This window comes from Pipistrellus kuhlii, unplaced genomic scaffold (genome assembly GCF_014108245.1).
Source record: "Pipistrellus kuhlii isolate mPipKuh1 unplaced genomic scaffold, mPipKuh1.p scaffold_m20_p_6, whole genome shotgun sequence".
NCBI lineage: Eukaryota > Metazoa > Chordata > Mammalia > Chiroptera > Vespertilionidae > Pipistrellus > Pipistrellus kuhlii.
The window spans coordinates 49,458,670-49,469,460 of record NW_023425562.1 but is presented as its reverse complement, the minus strand read 5'-3'; the positions used below and the strand labels follow the sequence as shown (position 1 = coordinate 49,469,460).

At 38.5% G+C, this 10,791-nt stretch overlaps 1 protein-coding gene across 1 annotated transcript; it reads left to right on the top strand.

Annotated features, from left to right (window-relative positions):
- The first annotated feature begins 2,468 nt into the window (after window positions 1–2,468).
- Window positions 2,469–10,448, top strand: LOC118707932 (dynactin-associated protein-like). Its single transcript, XM_036418780.2, has 3 exons — window positions 2,469–2,756; window positions 5,973–6,137; window positions 10,003–10,448. The coding sequence occupies exons 1-3, from the start codon at window positions 2,700–2,702 to the stop codon at window positions 10,417–10,419; spliced, it is 639 nt and encodes a 212-aa protein (XP_036274673.1). The 5' UTR covers window positions 2,469–2,699; the 3' UTR covers window positions 10,420–10,448.
- The last annotated feature ends 343 nt before the right edge of the window (window positions 10,449–10,791 follow it).

Here is a 10,791-nt window from a genome sequence, read left to right as displayed (position 1 = left end):
TGATCCCCTCCAGCCCACCCCATCCTCCCACCCCTAGGCCTTCAGCACCTTATTGTCTGTGTCCATGGATTATGCATATATACATACAATGTCTTTGGTTGATTACTTCCCACCCACTCCCCCCTCCCCCCTTTCCTCTGAGATTCCACACTCTGTTCCCTGCTTCCATGAAGTTGTGTCTTTTCAGTTTCATTAAACACCACCCCCCACTGTTCTTGTTTTATGCAACCAAATGAACAAACTATTAGTGCTTCCAAGTCTCCCAAGCAAGCATGTTGAATCCAGAACCTAGGATGGGTATACCTGTATCATTACATTTGTGACCCTCTCTCTCTGGACCATCGCCCTCTGAATATATTCACTCGTGTATTTCATGACCTTCTGTCAGCATTATTCAGCTTTGTAATCCCACTTTCTGGGCATTGGTCCCTAGAAAATAGCTTGAGATATAGATAATAACACCTTCCAGTATTACTCATAATTGAAGACACACAACAACTTAAGCGGTAGCTCAGGTAATTCACACCTGACCTAATTTCACACCTGTCATTGACATTAAATGTAATTTTTAAAAAGGATTTTAAATTAGTGGGGCAAATGCATCTGCTAAAATGTTAAATGAGGAAAAGATACTGTATATGTGTATATGCATAATGTGATCACAATTCAAAATATGTGTGACAAAAAAGAAGCTTTTTAATTCCTATAGCATGCAAACAGCCGATTAGTTCTGAATCTCTCCACATTTATTTCTAAAAGAAAATAAAAGTAAACATCTCAAAACATTTTTAATAAATGTTCCCAAGAAGGTATATTCTAGAGCAGGGATGGGGAACATCCAGTCTGCGGGCTGTATAAGGCCCGTGAAACCATTTGGTCTGGCCCTGCCAAGGCATTAGGGGTGAGTTTGACCAAATATAGCAGGCTAATTTTTAAGTTGGTAGTTTTATGATGTTATAAATATCCAAATGGCCCTTGGCAGAGGAAAAGTTCCCCACCTCTGTACTAGAACATTATAGTAAAAAATGGTACCAAATTCAACTTCTATCAACAGAATAGATTAATTTTTGCTCCCAAAAATTAATTGATTGTGATGTAGACAATCAATGGAAATGAATAAAATAGAATTACAGTTGTGAGTGTAGTTGAAATGTAATATGGGCCCTCAAAAAAACCTATATTATGTATAATAGTCTTTATATAAGTTTTAAAACATGCACACAATTTTGTATATTTTTGGAACGTATTAAAATTACATGAGAAATATAAACATCAAAGGAGAGGGAGGAGAATATGATTAGGAATAAGGATAGAGGTGGCTCTTTTGCATGTGAAAATACTTTATCTCTGTGATATCATAGAAAGATATTTGGTCTTTTTCTCCAGTCCCTGACGTGGAGCTGCTAAATCCCTAGTAGTTCCCTGAGTGACAGTTTTGACAGAATGTCTTTTGCTTTAATAAGGAGATTCTTGGCAGGCTCCTACCTAACTTCAGGATGGAGGCCGGTCATCAGAAAGACCAAACCTTGATCAGAAGCCTGAAACTATCATCCCCACACCCCAAACTCCAGGGAGGTAAGATGGGTTGGAGATTGAGCTAATAACCAATCATGCCTATGTGATGAAATCTCCATAAAATGGGGTTTAGATAACTTCTGAGTTGGTGACCACATCTCATGTGCTGGGAGAGTGGCACACCCTGCTCCAGAGGACAGACCTCCTGCACTTGTGTCTTTCACACCCCTCCTTCCACCCAATACGAAGTTGATGAACTAAGCGAAGTCCCACCTTTGGACTAGGATTGCTGGCTCCCGCACTGTCCACTGTACCCCTAGCAGGGCTACGACGTTCCACGCTGAGCACTTGAGTTTTATTCTAATCCCATATTTAGGATTGACCCCAATTCCCCATAAGGCCCCCTTTCTGATGACGTAGTTATGATTCTGGACCGCATAAGCCCTGATTTCTCTCTTTGCCCCATGTTGTAGGCCTGAGGCTTTCTTAAATTTCCATTCTGAGTTCCCATTCTAGTAGCCAGTCTATTTTCTTCAAGTTCTTAATGAAGCCTGGAGCCCTGGCTCTTTTTGCGCCCACCCCTGTGGACTGTGGTCCCTTCAATGAATCTGAGCTTCCAGACCCAGGGCTGTGCTGTTCTCAGGGAGAGAGAGAGACATAGGCTGCCCGATTCACTGTTGTTGCATGCTCTGTGACCCTCTCAGAGGCGCTGGCCAACCATTTGCCTGATATGCGGGATCAGCAAGGATGATGAAACAGACTCCACCCTGGGAGCCGCCAGGTCCGTGCTCTTACTTGGAGCCTGACTTCTGGCAGTCTCTGTCCTTGGGGGCAAGCCTAATTCTAGGTGCTAGCCCCACCCAGTCTCGCCGAAGGATTGGAAAGAAAACTTATATAAGATTTTCAGAGTTCCTTTCTGTTGAGGGTGGTAGTCATAGGACCTCTCAGAGGAAGTATGGGTTTTCTTGTGTCTTTCTGTAATTAATTCATTTCCTTCTCTAAGGTGGATCCTGTTTTATTGGGTAATTATTTGTTATTTTTTTAATCCACACCTGCCCTGATGCATCAGAGTTGATTTTTCATCAGTCATTTTAATTATTTCTCAGGGTTATAAAGGCATAAGGGGCAATGCATGTGTTGAAAAACATTCTTGGAGTTAAGCTTGTAGTATTGCAAACTCAAAAATGGACAGGAAACATGGAAAATACGTAGTAAATGTTGAACAGTCTGAAAATCAACCGGTGAGTATTGTTGCTCTATTTTAAAAGTTTGCTTATGTGACAGTATTGTTTTCAGCATTTAAGAGCAATCTAGTCTCTTTACTACTATGCAGTCAATGTCATAATTTTGCATTCTTCTCTGAAAGGAAGAGTAGCCATGTATTATATATATTTGCCTCAACTTTTCATGCTATATCCTACTATTTATACTTTAGAAATTATTTTATATAGTTACTGATATAAAGCATTAGAAATATTTCTATGATCACACAATATGTGAATAAGTCTATTTAACTTTCTATATTTATCCTCTTCATTCAACAACTTTGGTTTCGTTTTGAGATTGTATTTTATGTATAATTTATAAATCCGTCAGAACTCAGATTTGTAGGTGTGTTGGAAATCCTGCTATGAATCCTGGATATTGTCTTTAGACCTAAGAAAGAAATCCTCTAAACATTTCTACTTTGTACAAAAGTATAATCTTTTGTCTGTTTTAAAATGTCTTCCACCTGGAATCGAGCCTTCACTATACTATAGTTAAGTGCTTTTTATGTAGCTGGTTATGTCTCAACCAATAATCTTCGATGTATATTTGCTAAAAATTAAAATGGAAAGTTAAAATTCACTGCCTGAAGCATAAGTGAAATGTTTTGCCTTTGTAATTTGGAGCGGTGTCTCTCAGCCTGTATTCATGGCCTGCAATATAAGCCAAAGAAGAAAGTGCTGTTGCTCAGTGTTAAGGGACTAAAAGGATTCCCATAGTGATTCCTGGCTCACCAGAAGAGAAGGGATTTGTCTTGAATCATTGAACAAAGATTGTTCTCTTTGTCTCTTCTGAGTTTGAGATACTAAGATTGGGTCTTCAGGATGCTGGAACATGCAAATGGAAAAAAAATCCCTTTAGCCAAATATTCATCATTTTCTTAATAGTTTCTCTAGATAGCAACAAACTTGAAGATCTTTATAGATATTTTCTTAAGTTGTTTTTATAGTATGTATCTGGACAGCTGACTTTCACTTTACTATGGACATTTAGAGCATAGCTATAAATATATTTTTCTCTGAAGACTAAATTTAATAATGAACTTTAAGGATTATTTGAAGATTATAAATCAAAAGAAAATAAACTTTGGTGTTTTGTTTCTCTGTTGGGATGTAGGAGATCATAAATTAATCCTTATAAAGTTACTGGAAAAACATATAGAACATTCTTTGGTAACTACAGCTAATGCACTTCAGTTGCCTCTGGCTATTATTAACGAAGGCTGAATATTGGATTAAATGTTATTCCCAGTTCTCCAACTATTCCAATTTTGTATAGAAACTCTACCTGTACTAAGACTCAGAGAAACCTAACACAGTAAAAATATTACTCAGAAGCCAAGCCTAGATTATAGGTTCTGCACCCTTAGTGTATATGTGCTGCCAAAGCGAGTACCACTTATCATCTTCCTTTTCTGAAAGGGATGGGATTTTAACAGGGCCAGTACATTCTAGAAAACGGGCCTGGTGAGTGAGTTTTACTTTGTTTACAAAGTGTGCTAAAATATCACCAGCCTTTGGCAAATTGGGTAATAACTAAAGCAACAGAACCAGCACTTAGGCAAGGTTGTTATTAAAGGAAAGTCCAACTTTGCTCAAATTTACGTAGTGAATAACATGGGCTTGGTTAAATCTTAATAAAGCATAGAGCTGTTTTCTTTATTTCCTTGATATATAGCATTTAGAAAAAGCTAACCTAGCAAACACTACTGCCGAGAGCACCTCATCTTATCTGTATTAAATAACAATGATTTTTTTTTGCATTGTTCATGACAGCTCCTAATAGACAAATGGCCACATACAATCCAGTTTGACAATATTATGAAACTTACTGGTGGTTGGAGTAGCCATTTTATAGCTATCTAGTAATGTTCAAATCAACATGATTGAAGACAAGTAGTAGTCGTAACAGTAGGAATGAAAACATGAATACTAATACTAACAACAGCAATAGCTAACAGTTATTGAGTGCATACTCTATGTCTGACTGCTTTAACCCTTTGGAAGTTATTTACTCATAAATCCTCACAGCAAATCTCTGAGTGGGTATGTTAGTGTCCTCCGTTTGCAGACAGGCCAGGAGAGGTAAAGATGCCTTTGACTTATAGCTAGAAAGTGTTATTATTCCATGAGTTGAAGAGCCCCGGATGATTCCACAGTATTTTTGAGATGTAACAAAACTTTTGATCAAAATCCATAAATTCCTGAACCTATTTCTCTCTCATTTTCACTTTATCTTGTTCTTCTGCTTCTTTTAGCACACCTCTTCCCCCAAATATTTGCCACTGAACTCACCCATGTTTAACTTGTATCACACCTTTTTCTCAACAACATTTTGCATTTATTGTATTATTTGTTAATGATGCACAAATCTCTTTTCTCTCCCTGTTATAGGAGCATATAAATTCCCAGAGTAGAGACCTTTTTACCCTTTATGCCCAAGGGGAAGCCAGCAAAGCCATATTACAAACTGGACAAATGGTTTGTCATCTGTGTCCCTGTCCTGGGCTTGCAAGTTCTATTGTGTAGAGCATGGCATGGGTCATGCAAAGTTTCTTTGTATGATCATTTTTATTAGTATAGTGTAGTATAGAACATGTTATATTAATCTATTATCATACTTTAGTAAAACAATATACTATATGTAGTTAGTGGAATGAAAAGTACACTGACCTTAACCCTTGGAGGCATGGACCCCAGTGCTTGCTATTATGTTTATTATGGGGTAATAATAATAATAATAATAACAACAATAATAAATTCAACACTTTTTGCTTCAAAATCTCATTACCAAAAATGACCATTAATAGGTTTTACCTGATAAGCTTCAAGCAGTTCTTTTTTTAAATTCTAACATTTATTCCTTGTATAAAGAGAAGCTTCCTCATATATGCTCCACCTACAGTAACTTGCAACATGAGGGTATCTAACACATGCTTGTAATATGACGGAGAAGAGGAGATGATACACATTTCTGATGTAGAACATCAGTCGCTTACAAAAATTGGCTAAAATGTGATGTTTAGTAATCTGTCTAGATTTTTTTATTTTCATAGAATAATAAGAAAAAGTTTATTTATTTTGGAAGTCTTTATTCCCTTTAAAAGTCACATTATTGTTTATTTTTAATATAGTTTAATTTGATAAATATATCACCATATCTTCATATTCACTTATGCTTTATCTCCACAGTCAATCACATGTCCAAATGACCAAGAGGTTCATAACTCTGCATGCTGGCATCCACATTCAAGTGACATAACCTGTGATATCTCTCCCAACTCAACTGGGGTCTGTGTGGGCCCAGGAGTCGTTGGACATTCAGGATACCAACACACAGAATCAGCCCAAACTCAGGTAATGTTGTATGTGTTTCAGCTTTTACTCAGGTTGGGACGTGCCCTATATGGGAATGTATTTGTTTTATTCTTTCCCAGGAAATGTATTTAATCATTTAATTCACCCACATTCATGGTAAGCCTTTACTATATTAGCTGTAAAAATTATAAGTCATTGTTAGGCAGATCATAAGAAGGAAAATACCTTGTAGTCACTGTTTTCAAAAGGCCAGTGTCCTAGTTGGGGACTGAAGTATTCCCATATATAGAGAATATATGTGAAATTCAAAGGAATAAATATAAAGTACAAATGCAGGGTTGAGGAGGAGAAGAGGAGCACATATGTTGGCAGTGTGCAGCTTAATTCACCAAGTAGTCTTCGATGGGAGAGTGGTTCATGGTTAAAGCGTCAAGGGTCCTACTCTATTGGTGAGTGCTCACTTTTCTTACATTGTTACAGCTTCTGAACATGTTGGTGGCACTTTCTTTTTGTCTCCTTTCTCTGGCACGTATGACCTTGATATAGAAACCTGGCTCTGTTCTGCAGATTTTTTCCACTATTTTTGGAAACTGGACTCAGCTCTCCTTGGTATGTGACCCTATTGGTTGGCTGAATGAACTCCACCTCAGGACTATACCAGTATCTCTCAATCTTCACCCCTAGCTTAGAAACTTGACCTTCACTATAAATTGCTTATTCTGCTTGGAAGTTTGGCTGGGTTCCCCTGACTCTAGAATTCCTACCCTCTGTTGCTTAATCTTGTTGTAAATGAGCAGTAGAAGGAGTCTGAATCTTGTTTGTCGATCTTAGGTTTAGAGTGAAAAGAGACAAGGGCCTGAGAATGTCAACAATAAAGCCCCTAAGAGCCTTCAAAAGAAACCGAGAAGAAGATTCTAGGGGTTTCGGAGGAAATCAATGAGAATGGAATATCACAGAAGCAAAGGAAAGAGACTATTCAATAGAGAGAAAGAGAAATGGCCTCCAGTGGCAAATGTTACTGAGGGTGTAAATAAGAGAAGAGCTAAAATAGATACTTCTATTTTAATGAATGGATGTCCCTGATGACTTTATTAGGAAGCATTTCATGGCATGACAGAAGCAGAAGCCAGACTGACTTGGATTGAAGAGTATGCAGACGGAGACATTGCATTTAGACAACTGTTAGGAAATTTCATTTTCCAGAGAAAGAGAAGTAGCTAGATAGAATTTGGAATCAAATGATGCATTTTTTGTTTGTTTAAGATGGGGAGAGATTTGAGTGTGTTTAAATGTTAAAAAGAAGAATCCAACGAAGAGGAAAGTGGTGAAGTAGTCGGTCCAATAGAAAGGGGGAATCAAAAGAAAAGCAAGCGTAGAGCGGGTGGGACCGAATGACAGATTGGCAGATCTGTGTAAGGCAGGAGGAGGGGTTGCTACTCTTGTGTAAATCAGGGAAGAAAGAGAGGTGGAGCCCAGGCATGTTTGGGTTTGCAGGTTTGGGACTTAAGGGGTTTTGAAAGACTTTCAGTTTGAGGCCCTGGCTGGGAAGTTCAGTTGGTTAGAGCAATGTCCCAACAAGTGAAGGTTATGGGTTTGATCTCCAGTCAGTGCACATGACAAGGAGCAACCAATAAATTCATAAATAAAAGTATAACAGCAAATCAATGTTTCTTTCTCTTTCTCCCTTCCTCTTTCTAAAATGAATCAATTTAAAAAAGGTTTTCATTTGGTAGTTTCAAGTTTCCTAATGAAGTAGGAAGGATGTGAAGTCATTTCATGGGAATGAGAAGGGAAAATATTGATAACCAGAATGGTGAGCCGAAAAGTTTCCCAAGGGTCGTGCCTTGTAACACCAAAAAAATGAGCTCTAGGGACCAGAAGATTTAAGCAAAAGTGTGGAAAATTTATTACAAGCAGATTCAGACTCCCCTCATGGGAGTGGGGAACAATAATGGGCTGCCCCCCCCCCTCAAGCCTTGTAGTCCAGGAGTATATATTTGCAACAAGCCTACTCTATGTCTATCTATGTTAATTCCCTCAATTGTTCTTGTCCAGCAATGGACCTGAACTCTCTCTGTTTATGTGTGCCAGTTTACTTTATTGTTGCAGACCCTCCCTTGGTTTTCCAAGCCTCCCTCTTTGAGTCCAGAAATATTTTATTATTTCTTCTTGGTTGGTTTCTGTGATTAGGCTTGCTCAAACTGCCATGTCTGTCCCTGCCTGTGTTCCCCCTGTCTTTGTTTCCCACTGGACCCCTGCCCTGTCTGCCTGCATTTCAAGTTAACCCTCTCAAAGTATGTGTGAAGGCTGGAGGGTGAAGATTACAAGTTTGAGGAGAAAGAAGATTGAGAAATATAATCTGAGAACTACACAGTGTATATCCTATATAATAAAAGGATAATATGTAAATTGTCCCCTCCACTAGGAATTTGGCCAGCAGGCAGGCTGGCCAACTGCCCATCTCCTCTCCTCCTGGCCAGGCTGGCTGGACCCCACCCATGCACGAATTCATGCATCAAGCCTCTAATATATATACACTGAGTGGCCAGATTATTATGATCTCTGAACACTGGGTTGAAATTTAAAAAATGAAAAGAAGAAGCTGTGTAAATATATATACTGAGTGGCCAGATTATTATGTGTTCAGAGATCATAATAATCTAGCCACTCAGTGTATATATATATATTAGTAAAGCAGCCTATATATATATATATATATATATATATATATATATATATATATATATATAGGCCCAGTGCATGAATTTGTGCATGAGTGGAGTCTGGACAGCTTGGCCAGGGGGAGGAGACATGGGCGGTTGGCTGGCCTGCCTGCTGGCTGAACTCCTGGTGGAGGGGACAATTTGCATATTAGCCTTTTATTATATAGGCTATACACTGAGTGGCCAGATTATTATGCATTCAGAGATCATAATAATCTGGCCATACAGAGTATAATAGGATGGCAGAGCAGTATAGAAAATCCATTCAAGAATGGTGATCATACATTTATCCTGACTCTGCCCAGCCCAGGTGCTTGACTTTCCCCAAAGTGTGACTGCTCAAGGGCAGGTCCAGAGAAAGTAGAATGTCACGTGCTTGCCAGATAAAAGAAATGAAAAGAAGAAGCTGTGGGAGGTTTTGGGGAATTAGTAAGTGCTATTGAAATAATGGAACATAGAACAAAAGGTGGATAAGGAGGGATATAAGTGAAGCAAGGGCTGCTGAGCTGAAATTAAAAAAACACACCACACAATCTTTATTGTTGAAGGTATTACATATGTTCCCTTTTGTCTCCCACTGACCTCCTATAGCTCACCCTCACCCCTTGCTCCTCACCCCTTATCTCTCACCCCTCACCCCAGGCTTCCACCACTCTATTATCTATGTCCATGAGTTATGCTTATATGCATACAAATCCTTTGGTTGATCTCTTCCTACCCATCCTGGGCTGAATATTTTAATAAAAGTAAAGAAAGGTTATTATACGAATAACTGAACAAACAAGATAGAAGGAGAGGAGATGGTGGTTAGATTCTTGAGGAAATGATGTTGGAAATGGAGCAGTCGGGGTAATGACAATGTCCAGTGGAGAATCAGGAGTATGGCAGAGAATTTCTTAAAATGCCATTCTGCTTACATGAAAAGGTGAAGAACCCCCTACCCATTAATGAAAAATAGAATAAGAGAAGATGAGATATTAGCAGATTTTGATTTCTTCCAAAGTTAGAGAATGCATGCAATTAATTCCACCTGGATAAAACTTGGACTTTAAGCCTAAATATCTTCAGAGACTATAAGGATTCAAATAATGTTAAAGCATTGAATTGTATTCAATACAAAGGGGATGATAAATCAAAAGACTTTTTGCTTTTATTACTAATATTTTCATTGACACTCTTAGGTGAAAGAAAATTGCTGCTGTAATTGGACTCTGTGGAACATCTTTTTGGCTTGTTTCTTAGCCTGTGTGATAACAACAGCAATTGGAGTACTCATAATCTGCCTGGTGAATAACAGAGGAAATGATAACTCTTCCATTATTATCAAGCTGTCCCCAGACAATGGAGAGCCTGTAACTGCTATCCATGGAAAAACCTCTGCTGGTCCTCAACCTATAGTGACCACCATGTCAACTGAATCTACAACTGTAGCCACTTCAACAGACTCTACAACCATTTCAACATCTACTGAATCTACAGCCACAATAGCCACAACCCCCACTTCAACTGCACCCACAACCTCCACACATTTAACTGAACTTTCTACTACAACAGCCATCACTCCTACTTCCACTAAAACCACAGGTACCTCCATTTAAATGGAATCTACAACAGTTGCAATTGTAACATAAAATTAAAAAAATATATACATATACATACATATATATATATATATGTATGTATATTGATTTCAGAGAAGAAGGGAGAGGGAGAGACAGAAACATCAATGATGAGAGGGAATTATTGATCAGCTGCCTCCTGCATGCCCCCTACTGGGGTTTGAGCCCGCAACCCAGGCATGTGCCCTTGACCAGAATCAAACCTGGAACCCTTCAGTCTGCAGGCCAACATTCTATCTACTGAGCCAAACCAGCTAAGGCTGTAACATAAAATTTTGATAAAACTTTATCTTGGCAGACAACCAAAACTATCATCACTTTCACCATCTCTTTTAATGTACAACTATATTT